General features: G+C 41.7%; 1 protein-coding gene across 1 annotated transcript in view; it reads right to left on the bottom strand.

Moving 5' to 3' along the window:
- rrp12 (ribosomal RNA processing 12 homolog) overlaps window positions 1-12,041 on the bottom strand; it is a 61,205-nt gene extending 49,164 nt beyond the window's left edge. Inside the window, exons 1-6 of the mRNA XM_048551339.2 lie at window positions 11,825-12,041; window positions 9,016-9,248; window positions 8,487-8,570; window positions 7,228-7,304; window positions 1,342-1,447; window positions 1,106-1,222 (exon numbers count right to left, since the gene is read on the bottom strand). Of these exons, the coding sequence (XP_048407296.1) occupies window positions 1,106-1,222; window positions 1,342-1,447; window positions 7,228-7,304; window positions 8,487-8,570; window positions 9,016-9,248; window positions 11,825-11,963 (756 nt within the window). The 5' untranslated portion in view covers window positions 11,964-12,041. The remainder of the gene's footprint in view (window positions 1-1,105; window positions 1,223-1,341; window positions 1,448-7,227; window positions 7,305-8,486; window positions 8,571-9,015; window positions 9,249-11,824) is intronic.
- Between the last annotated feature and the right edge of the window lie 8,816 nt (window positions 12,042-20,857).

Genomic DNA, 20,857 nt, shown 5'->3' with positions numbered 1-20,857 from the left:
ATTTGCCATTGTCACATCCTATACTTAGAGTCAACATCAAATGGTCCATCCAGTTTCATTCCTTTGTCTTTCTAGTAGCGAGATACACTGTGCAGTTTGTTAGACCATTTCAAAGGACTGGTTAAAGTCAAACAAACAGCTCTCAGTCTGCAGTCATACATAGGCTACATGCAAAGATGGAAGATTTCTTTTCCTAAATCACATTTCTGAACCTGATGGATTTTTATGACAGTAGACAATGATTTCATGGTCATCAACAGACATTTCACTCTAGTTTATTTAGGACTTGAAATTAGTGGACCAAATACATAGATCATTAAAATAGCATGAACAGGTAATGGAAGTGACCAAAATGGTTAATGGAATTGTGGCTATTGCATACTGGAACTAGAGTACAAAAAGGTAGAATTCATGATTAATCTTTATAAAGTCCTGGTAAGATCACATTTGGAGTCATCAAGAGCAGCCTGGACTTCACTCTTAGGAAAGATATTTTGACCTTGGAGGGAATGCACAGTAGGTTTACCAGAATGTACTCGGACTTTAAAGATTCAATTAAAAGGCAAGAAAACAAGTGTTACTTGCAATTTACAAAATTAAGAGGTGACTTCATTTACATTTTCAAGCTATTAAGGGGAACAGGTAGAGTTGATGGGCAGAAACTATTTCCACCAGTCGCTGAGTCCAGGACCGTAGGGCAAAGTCTACAAATTAGAGCCAGAACTTTCAGGAGTGAGATTAACAAACACATTTATGCACAAAGGGTGGTAGAAGTTTCGAACTCTCTTCCACTAATAGCAATTCATGCCGATCTACTGTTAATTTTATAAACAAAACTGACCTAATTTTTGCTACCTGCTCTATTGTGTCAACACACAGACCCCATTCAGTTCCTCCCTGGTTGCCCACACTCGACAGCCTATGTTGCACTACTATCACCAAATTGGCAGAGCCCACCTCTGAGCCTGAGGTCTGCATCCAGTGGACCCAAATTTGTCTCTATTGTTGTGTTTGTGCAGTCTCATGATGAATTATGTTCAGGTGAATTATGACCGCCCTGCCAACCAAGTCAATTTATCATCCAGATCCTGAGTGATTAACTCACCTTTGGTTTGGCATGTACAGTGAAACTGAGGAGGCCGTGGTAAAGTTGAAGAGTTGAGGGGAAGCTCCACACAGTCAAATCCTGCCTGCGTAACAGTGTGGAGAGGCAGGAGAGAATCTGATGGACAAGAAAATCAGACAAAGTCATAATGAAAATTCAATATTTTTAACCATCAGGCAAACATCGTGAAAAAAAGCAGGACCATTTTAACTAAAATACTCCAAAATCACACCTACCCATCGCAGACCTGCCGTAGATCCTGAGTTCACTTGAGCAGCCAAAAGATTCATAAAAACTTTTGCTGTGTCTGAGAACTTCTTCATCAGGACAGAACCAGGAACACTGCAATCAATAAGCAGAATAATTATGCCACTGAATTCAACAAATATGGTTACAACACAACCAGAGAAAGATGAGGACTAACAATAGGCCAGTCAGTCCCTCAATCCTGTTCTGCCACTCGTTAATGGTCATGGTTGGTCAACCACAACTTCATTAACCAGTTCTAGCTTCATACTTCTTCCACCTTTTGATATCCAAAAACACACATCTATCCCGAATGCAGCAGAGGGCATGTCATGTACAACTCGCCATGGTAAAGAATTCCAAAGATTCGTAACTCTCCAAGTAAAGAAATTTCTCCTTCAAACCAGCCTTTTGCTTATACTGAGACTTTGCGCAGTCCTAGACTTTGAGGACGGTTTCTCACCATCTTTTCCGTCCAACCCTCTGAGAAGAGTTCCAAACCTCTATCATATTGCGTGCAGAAGTGTTTCCTAATTTCATCCCTGGCATACCCTAGGCGTTTCTATCCATGAATCCTATCTGTTTCCCTTAACAGCTCGAAAACTTAGTTCAACTCACTCTTTAAACTTGCAAATTCCAGAAAATACAATACTAGTGTAACCTCACCTTTTAAATGGATCTATGGAGTCCAGATATCATTCTAGTAAACCTAATCTGTATCCAATCCATGGTTACTATATCCTTATAACAGTGATGCTCTTTATGGCTCTAGGCATGGTCTAACCAGGTTTTGTAAAGATGAATCATGTCTTCTAACCCCTTTGTACTCTAGCTTCAATGAGTTTACCTCACAGTTAACCAGGTGCTATACCTAACGTTGCTCCATAAAGTAAAAGCACATTATAGAAGATAAGAATGTAGGCATGGAGAGACAATTGCTTAGCTACTAGGAAATAGAGAATAGAAATAAAAGGGTCATTTTCAGGTTGGCAAGTTGTAGCAAGAGGTATGTCACAGGGATCAGATGGAGCATCAACTTTTTACAATTTATGTCATTAACCTGGATGAAGTAACTGAATGTACGGTTGATAAGGTTGATAGTAAGCTACGAAGGGGGCATAAGGGAGCTGCAAATGGATAGGGATAGGTTAAGCAATAAGTTGGAAGCTTGAGTAGAATCCATGTAAATATGAACTTGCCCACTCTGGCAAGAAGAACAATAAAACAACATATCACTTAGACTAATAGCTCTGAGGAACAGCAGGATTTAAATGTCCTGGCACATGAATCACAAAGTTAAAACACAGGTAGAGCAAGTGAATAAGAAGCGAATGGAATGTTGGTATTTATTGCAAGGGTAACAAGAACATAAAAGTAGGAACGTTTTCCTACAGTTCTGGAGGATGATGACAAGATCACATGTGGAGTACTGCATACAGTTCTGACCCCTGATTTAAGGGTATAAATGTATTAGAAGCACTTCAGAGAATATACACTCGATGGATACCTCAAATGGGATATTTTTCTTAAGAGGAAAGACTGAATAGGCTGAGCCTGCACCTGCCGGAGTTCAGAAGAATGAAAGATAATCTTATTGAGTGGACTTGACAGGGTGGTTGCTGAAAAGATGTCTCCCATTGTAAAAGAGACTAGAATTATGGGACATGTTTAAAAATAGGGGGTTTTCCATTCAAGTTGGAGACAAGAAGGCATTTTTTACTATGAGTCAACATTCTACAGCAAAGAGCTGTGTGAATCATCAAACATCTTTAAGATGGTGGTAAACAGATCAATAAACAACAAGGGAGCCTAAGGACAGCAACAGCAGGTAGGAAGGAATCTGAAGTTGAGGCCAAAATCAGATCAGCCATAATTTCACGGAATGGGTAATTTGTAGGCATCTAAATGTCAGAGGTCAGTGGCCCATCCTACTGAATGTCTCTACTTTCCACATCGCTTTTTTCTTCCCAGGAGTCAACCCAGTGAACCTTTGTTCCAGTCTAAGGTTGTTTTATTCTTCTCCAGTTCCAAAGACTGATAGCAGTGCACGGTATTTCCTATGTGGAGTCACCAAAGTCCTGTATAGTTTTATCAAGAATATCTTAAATGTTTTACCCCAACCTCCTTGTAGTCAAGGACAACATACCATTGACTGCATGATCACTTGCTGTATCTTTTTGTTTTTCTTGAAATTACCAATCCTTCACTATTTAAGAAAACATTGATGTTCTTCTCACCACAGTGAATAAAAACATTTCCAAAAGTAAATGTCATCCTCCACCCTTTTATTCATTCAATCAATTTGTATCCCCTTACAGATCACACCCCCTTCAGATTCTGTATTCTCATGCAGCTCTGAATAATCAGCAAACTTGAACACATTTAAACACGGTCCATTCATCCATTTGATTGATGTAGACTGTAATAAGTTGATGCCCCATGCTAATCCTGGTAGAACTCCATACATTACAGCCTGCCAACCTGAAAATCAGCCAGTTTTCCCACTCTGTTTTCTGCTCTTTAACTGTGGAAGAAATTAGCATATTGTAGAAGGTTCCAGAAAAGTCAGTATCAAAAAGGCAAAAAGACTATGTGACAGACAGAATGTTAAAAGGAAGTGTCAACTCAGTGTTCAAACCTCCCCTAGTTCTTAGTGACTGCTATCTTAGTATAACCTAATCACATTTTTGCCCTCGTCAGTAAAATAAGTGCATGTTAGCTAAATATTAGCAGAAGAACAAAGCCTGCACCTCAGGAAGATGATGAGATTTTTGGAGAACATTAAGCTTTGAACAACTGTTATCTGTCATGTTGACTTGTTGTCTCTCTCTATAAATATCCTGTAACTCTGCATGGCTGCAGAGTCTTTGGTGTCTAATCTTTGTTAGCGTTGACTCTCCATGATATCACAAATAAAAAGTTTTCTTTACCTCGAAGTCTGACAGTTGCAGGCCGGTTATTCGTGTATTAAAAGAAATTCTCTAACATTAACCATTTCTCTATCCACATTAATAAAGAGCCTCATAATATATACTTGTACAACTTTTTGTGTGGCATCTTCTAGAGTGCCTTTAAATGTATATATGCGATATCCATCTATATCCCTTCTTCTCCTCTTTCGGTTATATCCTTAAAAACCTGAGACTCTCAGAGCAGTTACAACAGAGGCCATTCAGCTCGTTAAGTCTGCTCTCCGCAACAGCAAAACAGATTGTCCCATGGCCCAGCTTTAATCTCCAGCCTTGGAAATATGTTGTCGTCAGATAATGATCCATTTCTTTTTGGAAGCCATGATTAAATCTGTCTCTACCACATGCTCAGCTAGTGTACTGCACCCTTAACTACTCACTGCTACATAAACGGGTTCCTTATACATCACCTTTGCTTCTTTTGCCTAAATAACATGTTTTTGATTCTTGCTACATCCACCAATAGGAACAGTTTCTCTCAACCTAATCTGTCAAGATTTTTCATGATTTTGAACACTTCTACTAAATCTCTTCTCATGAATCTTTTCTCTACACCCTTTGGCACTTTCACATCCTTGCTAATGTCTGTTGCCTACAATTGGGTCCTAGTTGAGAAAAATCAATGTTTTGTATTAACCTCCTTGCTTTCATACTTGTATGCCCCAATTATATCTGTTACTTTACATTGTTCTTTGCTCTTTTAAATAAATTAATCACTTCACACTTGTGTTACTTTTTATTTAATACTTGTCTGCTCATTCCACCAGCCTATGTCCTCTTTAATTATCAGAAACTCAGTTTGCTTTTCTAAAGTTTGATGTCATCCATAATTATTTTAAAATTGCATACTGCCTATCTGCATCTGTAGACCAGGAAAAGTAGTTGTTCTAATAAAGATGCTTAGTAAAACATGCCTAGAAACACTCTTCCAAATCAAAAAGCGCTGTGCATCACCACTGTCTACTTTCATATCATTAATTTCATATCCATGCTGTCACTGTCCCTTTTATTTAATGCACTTTAAGTTTTGTTGACAAGTCTATTATGTGGTACTTTATCAAATGCCTTTCAAAAATCCATGTACAACAACTATTGTCACCCTCATCAATTCTCCGTGACTTAATCAAAACAACTAAATCATGTTTAACACATTTTATTTACCACAAAATCTGTAGCTGCTTTTATTTGGTTAATCCACATCTGTCCAAGTGACTGTTAACTTTGTCCACGACTATCATTTATAAATGTTTTCTCACAGGTGGTTAAACTGGTTGGCCTGCACTTGCTGGGTTTATCTCCATACATACTTTCAAAGGGGGTAATTTCAACAATTCTGTTCTTTGGCAACCAACTCTTTATTTGCCCTTTCTTGAGGGGGAACTGCAAGATCATGGTCAGTGCCTCTGCAGTGTTCACCCTTACTTCTCTCAGTATCCTTGAAAACATATGAATCAGTGCTGGTGATTTATCAACCTTAACTATAGCCAATCTTTCTATCAGCACCTCTACCAATTTTTAGGCCATCCAGCAGCTCAATTATTCCCTCTTTCACCATAATATTAATAGCATCTTTTTCCATGGTACAGTTTGATGCAATACATTCATTTAATACTTAAGCCATGGCCCCCACCTTCATGTGTTATCCCCTTTTTGGTTCCTAATTGGTCCCATTCCTCCTTTTAACCAGCCCTTTATTTATACGCCTATAAAAGATATTTAGATTCACTGTTACATTAAATCTGATGTCGTCTCATACTGTCTTTGCTTCTCATTCCTGCTCTGAATTTCAATATTCAGTTTGAATTTTACGAGTATCATGGATTTCACATTTGTCATATGCAAGCTATTGAAGATGACTTCTCTTTCATAAAACCACGAGGGCGCTTCTTGATCATTATATGATTTTCTAACATTACCACTGGATCCCAGCACTTCCTGATCACCGAGGTCAGGCTAATTGTCTCTTTGTTGCAATATAGAATAGTGCGCATCCATCTTTCAAACCACTCCATTCATTTCAGATTTCTAAACTTTAAAACATCACAACCAAGTTATTTTTTAAAAAAAATTCACTTGTAGGTCATGGTCATTGCTGGCTGACCAGCATTTATTGCCTGTGAGTTGGAGGAGGTGAGCTGCCTTCATGAACTGCAGCAGTCTACATGCTGTAGGTAGATCCACAATGCTACTAGGGGGCAGATTCTGAGATTTTGAACCAGCATCTGAAATCAGCTGGTGAGTGGCTTGGAAAGGAATTTGCAGGTGGTGGTGCTCCCATATAAGTGGAATTTGGAAGATGTAGTCTAAGGATCTTTGATGAATTTCTGCAGTGTATTTTGCAGATAGTATACGCTGCTGCTATTGATGGTGGTGGAGGGAGTGGCTGCTTGTGGTACAGGATGCCAATCAAGTAGACTGCTTTGTCCTGGATGGTGTCAAGCTTCTTGAGTGTTTTTGGAGCCGCAACCACCCAAGCAAGTGGGAAGTACTCCATCACACCCCTGACTTGTGCTTTGTAGATAGGGGACAGGCTTTGGGAGTCAGAAGGTTAGTTACTCACCACAGTATTGCTACCTTCTGATCTGTCCAGCTGAGTTTTTGGTCAATGGTGACCCCAAGGATGTTAATGTTGAGAGATTCAGTGATGATAACACCATTGAATGTCACAGGTCGATGGTTAAATTGCTTCTTCTTGGAGATAGTTATCGCTTGGTATTTGTGTGGTAGACATGTTACTTACCACTTGTCTGCCCAAGCCTTGAAACTATCCAGACTCATTGCATTTGAACATGGACTGCTTCAGTATCTCAGCAGTTGTGAACAGTGCTGAACATCGTGCAATCATCAGTGGACATCCCTATTTGGTACCGTGCAAATACTTCAGACTTCACCAATGTTTGGACTTACCGCCTCATTACCAAATTCAGCAAGTAGGCAACGGCTGCAATTGACTCCTCAGATTCCACAGCTTCCAGCGTGGTCATCTGAGAAAAATATGCAAGCAGAAGTCAGTTAGGCTAGGAGCTATCACGTTCACTGCCTCCCACCCAACAACCATTGACTACAGCCTGGTCTTTATGATCCTTAATCTTAAACCTTTTATAATATATTTTGCTTCATCCAATAGCTCCCTGTAACCCACTCACAGCTCAGGAAACCCTAATATGCTTAATTACAGATTTGCCAATCAGAAACGCAAAGAGTAACAGACTCCATGGTTGGTCTCTTATCTCAGCAATCATTCACATGATAGTCAAGTGAAGATTTAACATTTTGGCTTTAATAAACATGCCCTTTGTTTGACAGATTGTATCTAAAGTCTCTGCATAATATTTGCCACCCAGCTTGAAACGTATTCACTAATGTTCACCTGCTGATAGTCAGCAAGTTCTACTAGGCATCACTGGAGCGTATAAACAGATCACAGGTGGACAAATTACCTCACTCCCAGGTACAGTCCATAGCTCTCAAAAGAGCACACAGTATTTATAGACCCTAACCACTCAGAAATTCTTACCACCGCCAACCAGACAGAGAGATTACTGCCGCACTAACCAGAGAAAGACCCTGACATTCAATGATAACAGAATTCTCCTGTCACTTCCCCCAAACTCACGCAGTTGGAAATTTACACAAAACCAACTGGAACGGAATCAGGCTAAGTTTATGCAGAATAATCTCTTAAAGCAGTGGACTCAACTCCCACCCTGTCTCACCCCATCCCCACCACACAACCACACCCCGATCCCCAGACCACCTGCCCCCACCCCATCCCCATCAATCCCCATCTGCCCCAACACCACCCACTAACCCCAATGCAAGTCTACCACTCCACTCCAACCCAGACTCCCAACCCAATCACTCCATACCAGACCCCCAACCCATCCGCCCCACTCCACAACCTAAGCACACCATTCCGAGCCACCCCAAACCGCAATCTACCCCACCCCAAACCCCCACCCCAGGCCAACACATCCTTCCCCACCCCAACCCACGCTGCTCCACCTCCACAGTCCCTGACCCGCTCCACTCCACAACCCCACCACCCATCCTCATCACTCCCAACACCACCCCTCCCCACCACCCAGTCCCTCACTTCCACTACTCTCCAGTCTCTCGTGAAGATGAGAGTGACAGAAGGGCAAGGAACACAGGGTGAGACTCACCAAAGCTGCAAAATATTCTGTTTCCGTCTCATTCCCACCTTGAGATCGAATCACCTCAGTAACAGCTGCCAAGACAGCACACACCTGTAAAACAAAAAGACAATTACTAAATGCAATCACTTGTTGTCATCGTGTGTTGCTGCTAGTGATCAACTCCCAGTGTCTCGACTTGAACAGTGAATGCTCAACATTCAACAATTCAATACTCACTGCCCAATACCACCAGTGAACAAAAACAAAGTTGCTGGAAAAGCACAGCAGGTCTAGCAACATCTGTGCAAGAGAAAAAGGAGTTAACATTTTGGGTCCAGTGACCCTTCCTTGGAACTAAGGAAAGGTCACCGGACCCGAAATGTTAACTCCTTTTTCTCCTCCACAGATGCTGCCAGACCTGCTGTGCTTTTCCAGCAACTTTGTTTTTGTTCCTGATTTACAGCATCCGCAGTTCTTTTGGTTCTTACCACCAGTGAACACTAGCTTCCACAGAGCACTTTGGGTACTTGGCCCTCAGAAATTATGCTACTCTCACCTCTTTGTGGGCAGCAGAGTTGGATTCCCAGAAGCGCTGCACTCGGCGAAAGGTCAAGTTGCTGCAATCAGACAGACCACTGAGGAAGGTGCCAGTGGTTTCTTCTGAGGTAGCACCTTCCACATGCTTGGAAGAGGGCTCTTCTGCCAAGCTCTCTCTCGGATCAAATAATAAACTATTGGATTGGAGGTCATTATGCAGTTTCAGCACGTCCACTGTCAGATCACTCTTACCTAGACAGAATATAAGGGGGTCAGAGGTTAACAGCAATCCACTGAGCAATCATCTTAGTCCTAGAATCCCTACAGTGCGGAAGCCGGCCATTCAGCCCATCTACACCACACCGAACTCCAAACAGCATCAGGCCCATTCCCCTACCCTATCATTGTTACCTGCATTTCCCATTACCAATCCACCTAATCCGCACATCACTGGACTGTGGGAGCAAACCACAGTACCCAGAAGAAACCCACGCAGAATTCAGGGAAAACATGCTAACGTCACACAGACAGTCACCCAAGGCTGGACATGAACCCAGATTCCTGGTGCTGTGAGGCTGTAGTGCTAATCACTGAGCCACAATGCCATCCCTGCCACTTTCACATCGAACCAAACAGGTCACCATCCAAAGCCTGTCTCCAACAGTATCACCACAACCCACAGAGTTGATTACACTTGTTCCAGACATATCAATTTGTGTTTTACAACTCACCTAACAGAGACTACGGCAAATCCACAATAGGTACCAGGGTTGCAATTACAACAGAGATAACAATCAGCACCCACTGGGCAATTGGCAGTCTCTCCACACCTCATCCAACCTCAAGCCAAGAATTACCACCCACAAAAATAGTTCAGAGAGAATGAGATTGAGGTCACTTGCTAAAAGAGTAGCTACGCCAACTGGCACATTAAACTTGAGGGAGAAAGGGAGCTTTTATGTTGGCCCTCACAGCAATAGTATTTGGGTAAAGGAGCAGGGATGTCTTGCTCCACTTGTACAGGGCCTTGTTGAGACGATATTTGAATATTGTATACTGTTGTGGTCTCCTTAATTAAGAAATGGAAGTTCTGGCTATGCAACAAAGTTTACCAGACTGACTCCTGGGATGACAGGACTGATAGATAACGACAGATTGGATCAGTTAGGATTATATTCACTAGAGTTGGAAGAATGAGGGGGGAATCTCACAGAAGTGTATGAAATTCCAGCAGGACTAAACAGAGCAAATGTAGGGTGGATGTTTCTGATTACCAGGGAAACCGACATAACAGGTCCACAGAGGATGCCATATCCCTAGCCCTACACTCATCCCTGCAGCTCTGGACAACGAAGACACCTACATGGGACTCCTGCTCATTGACTATATCTCCACCTTCTACACCATTATCCCCTCCAAACTGATCTCAAAATTGCATTCCTTCACAATAACACTCAATACTGGAGCCCACCATCACAGATGCGTCTTCAGCCCCCTACTGTACTCTCCATACACCAACAACAGTGTTACCAAATTCCAAAGGTCATCTACAAGTTTGCTAATGACACCACATTCTGGGACAGGTAACAAATGAATCAAAACACAGAAAGGATATAGAGGGCTTGGTGACGTGGTGCAATGAAAACATTCTTTCAACATCTGCAAAACTAAAGGCTTCAGAAAGAAAGGAGGAAATCACACCCCCATCTACATCAACCGAACTCTGGTTGAGACAGTAAAGAGCATCAGGGTCCTCCGAGTGACAATAACTGACGAATTGTCTTAGACTTCCCATGTAAATGTGACAATCAAGAAGACACAACACTGCCTCAGGAAATTAGGCACGTGCATAAGGTCCCTCATCAACTTCTACAGATACACCACTGAAAGCATGCACCTGGGCAGTTTAATGGCCTGGTACAGCTACTGCTCTGCCTAGCACCATAAAAAACGACAGATGGTCTGGGCTGTGTGCAGCACCATGACAGAAGCCAACCTTGCATCCGTGGACTTTAGTTACAAGGTTTGCTGCCGTGGTAGGCAACTAACATCAATGACCCTCATAATAACCTCTTCCGTCAGACAGAAGATACAGAAGCCTGAACAAACGCACGAGCGAGTTCAGGAACCGCTTCTTTCTGGCTGTTAACAGACTGCTGAATGGACTCTAGCCTCAAATAATGTAACAAGCAATGTAACCTGTATACCTCTAAGTCATTTTGATCGATACATCCTTTGCTTGCTGTGATCTGCCTGTACCATTCATAAACAAAGCTTTTCACTGTACTTCAATTCACATGACAATAAATCAATGAATCGGTCCCTAGCAAAATAGAATTCAAATGAGGAGACATTGCTTCACCCAGAGAGTGGTGAAACTGTGGAATAACCCAAATAATTCTCTAGCACAGAAAGCATCTGAGACCAAAACATTGAATGTTTTCAATAAGGAGCTAGACAACATTCTTAAGGAGTAAAAGGACCAAAGGGCACAGGGAGTAACAGGGAATAGGGTACTGAAATAAATGATCACCCATGATAATACTGAATAGACACGAAGAACTAAATGGCCTACTCCTGTTCCTATATTGTAAGTTTGTACGTACTGTTCCTGTCCTGGAGTGTTTAATGGAGTCAATGCTGAGAAAACTTTACTCTTATATCTAATCCAATGCCGTGCCCGTTCTGTACGAGAAGTGGTACCGGAATAAGTGTCGGTTTAGGCCGCAGTCTCGGGATCCAGACTGGGTCACACGTTACCCACGTGCCCCGTTCTTCTGCTAGGCCCTAAAGCCTCAGTTTTTCCAGCCTGCTGAGACCGAGCTTACCGGCCGGTTTGCTGAAAAAGCCGCTCCGCGCCGCATCCCGGAAGCGGTGGGTCTCCGGGTTGGATTCGCTGCTCTGCCCTTTCCGCCAGCGCTTCAGCTTCGGCTTCACTCCAGACCGGAGCCGCCCGCTCCGCGACATTATCCCCGACCAGAACCTAGCTCCAACTGGCCCTACCGGCTCTGGGGCCACTCACAAGCACGCCCCTCCCCCCGGGGCCTGGAGCAGGACCGCACACACAGCGCCCCCCGCGGCCTGGAGCAGGACCGCACTCACACTGCCCCCTGCGGCCCAGAACGGGATTGCAACCATACATCCCCCACAGTCCGGAGCGGATCTGCAGGCACACCGACCCCCTGCGACGTACTGTGCCCGAAGGGGACTCGGTTTCTGCTGGTGCTTCCTCGTAAACCGTTTTCTTGGCCAGTGTGGTCACTCGAGTCAATGAACGTACGAATCCAGAGCGGAGGTCAGCCGTTCGGCCCCTCTAGCTGCAGCTCGACTTTCCTGCCTCTCCCGTGACTCCCTTGACCATCAACTCAATATCCAATCAAACATGGGATAATGAATCAATGTTGCTTCATGTTGAGCCCCATTGTGGGAATATACAAGGGATAATGAACGTGAGACTTCCCGATATCTGTCACTGAATTGCACCATGACTAACTGGTTGATTTTTAAATGACATACAGGAAGTCCTCATTTAAAGTTTTGGTTGTGTTCATGAAAATTACTACTTTATGTGAAATGGGTTTAAGTGGAGCATGGTTTCCTAGAGAAATCAATGTTAAAGTTCCTACATGCTTTTTGCTTAGAAAAAATTGTAGAGATTGAAATACAAGACTGTTCCATATGTGTACAAACTGCATTCTAAATTAAAATGCATCACTGAAAAAAAATTGGAAAAATATCTGTACTCAGGTTTACTTAACAGTACAGTTCTGCTAGATTGACCAGTCTCCATTTACTGGCAGAAGTTGGTGGTACAGCTGGACTCCCAGAGAACAAGTTGCTCAAATGGCTTTCTGTCCTGAGATGGAGTGCGGGTCCTCAATTTGAATTCGGCCAGCTTGGATCCTGAAAGTAAAAATGGGATGGGAGGTGAGACTGGAGCAAAGGAATATTGGGAAGTGAGATCAGAAGACAAGGGGAGACAAGAACTGGAAGCTGCTGCATGTCACACAGAGGAAGCAGCATGCAATAGACAGAGCTAAACATTCCCACAATCAGCAAATCAGATCGAAAGTTTGTAAACCCTTCACATCCATTCATGGAGTCATAGAGTCATACAGCCTGGAAATAGAACCTTCAGTCTGACTCATCCATACCAATCAAGTTTCTCAAACTAAAACATGTCCCATTTGCCTGTGTTTGGCCCATGTCTTTCTAAACCTTTCCTATTCACATACCCATCCGAATGTCTTTTAAATGTTGTAACTGTACTTGAACGAGCACTTATTGCAGTTCGGTCCACATACGAACCATTCTGCGTGTGAAAAAATTGAACCATTGCTCCCTTTTAAAACTTTCCCCCTCTAGTTTTGAATTCACCTGCCCTTGGAAAGATCTTTGCTATTCACCTTATCTCTGCCCCTCATGATTTTATGAACCTCTATAAGGTCACCTTGCAACATCCTATGCTCCAGTGTAAAAAGTTCCAGCCTATCCATCCTCTCCTTATAACTGAAACCCTCCTGTCCCAGCAACATCCTGGACAATCTTTTCTGAACCCAATATAATTTAATAATCTCTCTCCTATAGCAGGGCAATCATAACAATATTTAGCACTCCAGAAGAAGCCTCAATAATGTCCTTTACAAACTCAACATGATGTCCCAACTCCCATCCTTGAAGGTCTGAGCAATGTATGCAAGCACGCTTAAATGCCTTCTTAACTACCCTATCTATTTGTGGTGCAAACTTCAAAGAATTTTGTATCTGAACCCCAGGTCTCTCTGTTGTACAACATTACCCAAGGCCTTACTTTTCATTGTATAAATCTTGCCCTTGTTTGTTTTATCAAAATGGAATACCTCACATTTATCCAAATTAAACTCTAACTGCCATTCTTCAGCCCATTGACCAAATTGATTAAGATCTCTTTGTAATCACTATTGACTATACCATGAAGTTTGGTGTCATTCATAAACTTACTATCCATGCCTCCTAAATTCTCATCCAAATCCTCATGAATGGTTATGGACAATTAAACAAGTAACCAAAGGAGGATGCTTCAGAAATGTCCTCATGCTCAATGAAGAAGCTATGGACCCCAGTTACTTTGTCCTTCATGTCAAGGGGTTTGACTCAGCTACACTGAAGGAACAATTATGTTTCCAATTTGGTGTTAACTTGAAGGGGAACTTGCAGGTGATGGTACTCCCATGCATCTGCTGCCCTTATCTTTCTAGGTGGTAGTGGTCATAGGTTTGGAAAATTCCAAAAAGCTTGGTTGAGTTGCTCTAGTGTTTCTTGCAGATTAGATACAGTGCTGCTACTGTGCATCAGTAATGAAGTGTTGTTGAAGGTGGTGGATGAGGTACCAAACATGTCCTGGGTGCTACTGAGCTTCTTGAGTGTTAGAGCTGCACTTATCCGGGCAAGTGGGAAGTATTCGATCACCCTCTTGACATGTATCTTGTAGATGGTGGTCAGGCTTTGGAGAAGTAGGAGGATGTTACTTGCTATAGAATTCCACACATCTGAGCATTCCTAGCATTTGGGCTTCTTTTATCATCATAGTATTTTTATATAGGTAGTGGTCTGGTAGTACAGAACATTTTGTCAAAGCTTTCCTTCCTGCACTCATCAAGGCAATTTCCAAGAGTACCAATGTTACACTATTTTAGAAAAGAGTACTGAATGATGGGCAAGTGGATTCTAATTGGTAGAGGCATTACACTAGTACTAGTTAGATGATGGCTGACAGTTAACTAACAAGTTTGGATTAGGTTTTAACCAGGAGGTTTGGTTCTGATTAGTCAAGTCATTGCCCTGAGTAATAAACCAGAGATTGAGTGGCACCTGTTTTACTGATGTGAAACAGGTAAAACCTACACAAATGTTCTTTTCATCCACAAAGCAGAATCGTGTGCATTAATATATTTAGCTTTCAGTGTATGCAAGTGTGCCATATTGCGAACTCAACTGACAATTCTAACACTAGTTTTCAATGTCATTCTTAGTGCATTGAAAACCAATGAAGATTGTCAAGTTTTTGAAAGTGCTGTCCAAACATATCTAATGGTGGACACATGAGATTTGCAAGCATGGTTGAATGGATATGTCATACCTTGCTTGTTGCCAACAGCCAAAAGAGACACAGACAGCAAAAACTGCAGATGCTGGAGTCAGAGATAACAAAGTGTGGAGCTGGAAGAACATAGCAGTTGAGGCAACATCAGAGGAGCAGGAATGCTGACGTTTCGGGTCCGAAAGAGACATGCTGTTTGACATAATCTAACAGTCTTTGGTACATGTGGCATAGATACCTAGGATCACACTGGCACTGAATATTCATATACTGCATTAGTCAGTTGCATGATAAACAGAATATACTTTTTTGGCTTAATGACAGCATCCTTTTTATGGGAACATCACACATTGCTACCATTTAGGAGCAACATGAAACAGTCTCCTGTTGCACAAACATTTGACATACCTTGCTCTTCCAAGTTAACTTGAGGCAGACTGGACAACTTGGGGAAAAAGTGAGAGTCTTAGGCCCTTTCAGTACTTTACACAATATGCAATGGGAAATGATTTATCAGGGTAGCCATTCACCCAAAGGATGGCCTTACAACACCGTATCCCAATATCAAGCTTGCATAGTGAACATATTCATTCAGCTCTATTTAAAAAGTTGCCAGAAAGGCCAATCTTATAGGGCATGAAACTATTGGAATCCCAATGTGTATATTGGCCAGTGAAGGCGGGTTTGACATGGAGAGCAGTAGACAGCCCCTGGCTTCAAGGAAAAGGAGTTTGTTTAATTGCTCCATTTTAAAAGTGAATTTCATCATACAATCAGGCCCATTAAGACATGTAAGGAAATTCTTAGATGCAGATGCAAACATAAAAATATCAGAAACATGTATTGGGTACAAAGCAAGGTATCATTCATAGGAGACACAATTCTTACAGAATCCAACAAAGATGCTCGTGAGAGCTGAGAATAGCGGGGATCCCATGGCAACACCATCCATTTGTGTATTTGTGGTATTGCTAAAATTGAACTCAACTGTGGGATAATCCTGCATTCTTCTCAACCCCAACATATACATTCCCAACTATCCAATCTTACTTTTAATGAAAGGTGTGAGATATATAATGATTTATTTTAAGATTCAGATTTTGAAGTGGTGCACGTGGGTTTTGGTCTGTGTATGAGAATTGTGTAGTAGTTCATTTATTTTTGTTTCTGGAGTCATCATTTTAAATGAGTATGTGTCCAAGAGCAGGTGTCTGGAGCCCTCCTGCAGTGATAACATGGAACTTGAATGTACTCTGAGAGTTTTATGATCAGAGAGCAAGCAGCGAAAGACAGTTGCTTGTTTTTGGTTTAAGAGAATCAAGAATTTTTTTTTGTTTTGGGAAAATCCCATAGATTGGAAAACCTTTATAGCAGTTCACAAAATCTAGCTGCTGTCAGATGCAATTACAGTTTCTTCTGGGGACAGGACTGGTTCAGAATAGTTAGGAATTAGGTTACATCACTGTAATGATTTTACTTTGAAGTGTTAGATCCTGGAGGGGTTAGTTGAAGCTGAGAAAGTTTAAGCTGTGTGTCAGTGCATCCTCAGTCAAGCAAAAGGCATCAAACTCTCAAGACCAGCAATTGAAATAAAGTTGTTAAACCTGTAGATGTGACAGAGAAGGGGACAGTTTTTCTGACAGTTGAGTATTATAAAGTGATGATGTTGGGAATGGACGGAATTTGCTTTGCCGTGGGTTTCAAAAGCACACAAATGAGTGTAAAGCTTGGCTTGTTTTATTTGATTTTCATTTCTTTTGTGTGATAAACTTCTTTCCGTTTGTTAAAAAAGAAATCTGCAACATTGCATGCTTATATTTCAGTATAGGGCAACTTTGTTAAATTAAAAGATATTACTTTGTTAAATGAAAAAAAAACACCTCATTTCAGTCTGTAATCTGACTTCTCCAGTAATAATGTAAACTGGGATCAGAAGATACCTCATCATCTCAGGATTCAGTTGAGTGATTCTAATGCCATGGATATCAGTGCAGGGACCTCAAATATTTACAACCTAAATCAAAGTCTTAAATGAAGGGGCCAATGTTACTTAAGCTAAACTCGCTGATGAGGTGAAGGTTGGTAGAAACAAGTTGTGAAGAGGACAGAGTCTACAAAGGATATAAGAAAGTGAGCAATAAAATGTCAGATGGAGTATAATATGGGAAATAAAATTGTCCACTTTGACAGGAATAGAAAAGCAGGATTTAAATGACAATTGAAAGATGCTGTCTTAAAGAGGGAATCCTTGTATATGAATCATAAAAGTTATAGTGAGTGTAGTTAAAGCCAGTAAATAGAAAAGCAAATGGAATGTTGAGTGTAAGTTTTGCTACAAATATGCAAGACATTGGTGAGAGTATCTGGAATACTGTTATATATTAACAGTGAATTAGCAATAGGCCATTTGGTCCTTTGAGCCAGTTCTACCATTCAACAGCGTCATGCAGATCATTGGCCATGGCTTCAACTCCACATTCCTGCCTACTTCAACAACCTTACACACCTCCATTATACAAGAATGTATTGACCGTTGCCTTAAAAAAAAAATCAACAATCCTGCCTCCATTGCTGTCCAGGAAAGGAAGGCCTTAGAGAGATGATGACCTAATGGCATTATCACCAGACTATTAATCTAGATACCCAGTCCTGGGCAACCAAGGTTCAAATCCTGCCATGGCAGACGGAGGAGTTTGAATTCGATAAGTGATCCAGAATGAAAAATCTAACTGGGGGTCGGGAGTGCTACCCATTTAGCTGACATGTGATCCTTCGGGAAGAAAACTGTGATCCTTACCCGGTCTGGCCTGCATGTGGCTCAGGACCCACAGCAATATGGTTAACTCTCAAATGCCTTTTGGGCAACTAGAGAGGGGCAATGAATGCCAGCTTAGCCAGTGATGCCCACATTCCCTCAATGAAAAAAGTGAGCTCCAAAGATTCACAAACCACACACATCCATCTAAGAAACAGTTTCCTCATATGACTCTCAAACCGGATCCGGGTTGTAGTCTCTCTCACAGAGCATCTTTTCAGCATCCATCCTGTCAGGTTCACCTGGGATGTCATTTTTCTCAACTCCAATAGAGACAGATATAAAATGTCCAAAATTTACTGACTATAACCCCATCCTAGGTATCAAGTGAACCTTCTCTGAAATGCTCTGAATATATTTTCCTTTCTTAGTATGTAAAGAGATCCAACTGTACACTACTCCAGATGTCGTCTCACCAATACCCCGTAAAACTGTAGCAACATATCCCTATTTTTATCATTCACCTCACAATAAGGGATAATATGCCTTCCTCAATTACTTGCTGCACCTGGATCCCAGCTTGTGATTCAAATGCCAGGATACCCAGATGCCCCTGTACCTCAGAGTTCGTTCATTTGTTAATCCCTAGCCATCTAAATAAATTACTGCTTTAATATTCTTCCGAACAAAATGCAGAAGTTCATATTTTTTCACATAATACACTATCTAATGAGTTTCTTATTCAAGGAGGGATATATTTCCATTTTGGTAAAACAAAGCAGTTCAGAAAAAGTTCACTAGCCTGATTCATGGGATAATGATTTCTCGTGAGGCAGCCCTATGCTCACTGAAATTTAGAAGAATGAGACGATCTTAATATGTACATTCAGAGGGGAGTGGGGTTGTCAGGATAGGTGTTGAAGAGATGTCTCCTTTCATGAGATACCTAGAACTAAAGGCTCAGTTTCACAAAAAGCATTTAAAGTATTCTGTATAAAACACCAGCTTGGCCCCAACTAGAGTTTGTATCCACTTTTAGGCACCATATTTTATGAAAAGACTTTAAATTTTAAGAAAGAGAGCAGAAAGGATTTAAAAGAATATTCCAAGGATGAAAGTGTTCAGTTATAGATTTGAGAACTTGGGCCTGGTTAAGAGGAAATTTGATGAGTTTTCAAAAGAGAGGGGGGCCAGGATAGATAGAGAGAAGTAGCTGCCTTTTGCTCAAAGGTTGAGGCAAGAAGAAATAGATTTAAAGTGAATGGCAAAAGTACTAAAGCTGACAAAGGAGCTACATTTCTGGTGCAACAAATGGTAAGGGATGCAGTTTGAAAGTGTGGAGGAGGCAAATTTATTTGTGGCTTTCAAAAGGGAACAGATTATGATCTTAATAGAAAAAGAACAGCAATACTATGGGATAAAGGGGGAACAGGAAAACACACCAGGCAATTGACTCACATTGATAGCAGTGTGTACCATTTACAAGATATACTGCAGCAACTCACTAAGGATCCCCCTGCAGCACCTTCCAAACCCACAACCTCTACCACCGAGAAAGAGGGCAACAGACATATGGAAATACCACACACTGCAAGCTCTATCCCCAAGTCAAACACCATACTTCAGTGTCACTAAGACAAAATCCTGGGATGTCCTCAGATGTGCACTGATGCTGTCCTTGCACTATTCTGCTCCTGAAGACGACAACTCACCACCACTTCCTCAAGGGTAATTAAGGGTAGGCAACATATGCTTGTGAGTTTTGAGAAGATTTGTAGCTCAGGTTGAGGTTCTGGATGTGAGTTTGCTCGCTGAGCTGGAAGGTTCGTTTTCAGACGTTTCGTCACCATTCTAGGTAACATCATCAGTGAGCCTCCAACGAAGCGCTGGTGTTATGTCCCACTTTCTATTTATCTGTTTAGGTTTCCTTGGGTTGGTGATGTCTTCTCTCTTATTTAATTCTCCAGATTTTTGAAGTTTTTTGAGTAAGGCTGAGATTCGGTTCTCTAGTTGTGGGGTCGGGTCTATCGCCACCTGTTGGTAAGTGTCGGTATCTGCAAGCATTGCGTTCGCTTTCTCAATGTAGTCCGAGATAATGGGAACTGCAGATGCTGGAGAATCCAAGATAACAAAGTGTGAAGCTGGATGAACACAGCAGGCCAAGCAGCATCTCAGGAGCACAAAAGCTGACGTTTCGGGCCTAGACCCTTCATCAGAGAGGGGGATGGGGTGAGGGTTCTGGAATAAATAGGGAGAGAGGGGGAGGCGGGCCGAAGATAGAGAGAAAATAAGATAGGTGGAGAGGAGAGTATAGGTGGGGAGGTAGGGAGGGGATATGTCAGTCCAGGGAAGACGGACAGGTCAAGGAGGTGGGATGAGGTTAGTAAGTAGGAAATGGAGGTGCGGCTTGGGGTGGGAGGAAGGGATGGGTGAGAGGAAGAACATATGAATTTGAATGCAAAGCAAAAACATGTAGATTGTTTTGGTTGGCCAATGAAATCTGATTAGCAGTGGCACTGCTGTGGAAAGTGCACCAGTTATTGATGACTGACAATTAAATACCAAGCGTTTTAAAATTTTAAACAAGTCAGGAACTGTCTGATTGGTCAAGTTGTTCCCCTGAACAAAGAACAGCTATCTATTTTATTCAATTCAAACAGGAGTAGCAGATGTTATTTCCATTTGTAAAGTATAGGATCTGGTATACCGAAATATAGCTTTTAGTATACAAAAGTCAGGCTCGTAGTAATGAAGCAGCACCTATATACATAGGTTCAAGAAATCGGATTAAATGAAAATTGTGGCCTGTCATTGTATTATTGTCACCACTGGTAGTAATCCAGAGGTCGAGGGTTAATGCTCTGAACATACAGGTTCAAGTACAATCATATAGCTGATTACATTTAAATTTAGTTCAGGCTGGAACTGAAACCTAGACTTGGTGATAATGACATACATCTGGTGAAAACCTGCTGTCCTTGACCAGTCTGGTCTACAGATCCACAGCAATGTCATTTATGCATAACT

Source organism: Stegostoma tigrinum, chromosome 20 (assembly GCF_030684315.1).
Source record: "Stegostoma tigrinum isolate sSteTig4 chromosome 20, sSteTig4.hap1, whole genome shotgun sequence".
Taxonomy (NCBI): Eukaryota; Metazoa; Chordata; class Chondrichthyes; order Orectolobiformes; family Stegostomatidae; genus Stegostoma; species Stegostoma tigrinum.
The sequence above is the reverse complement of the archived record's forward strand: the minus strand, read 5'-3'. Positions and strand labels throughout refer to the sequence as shown.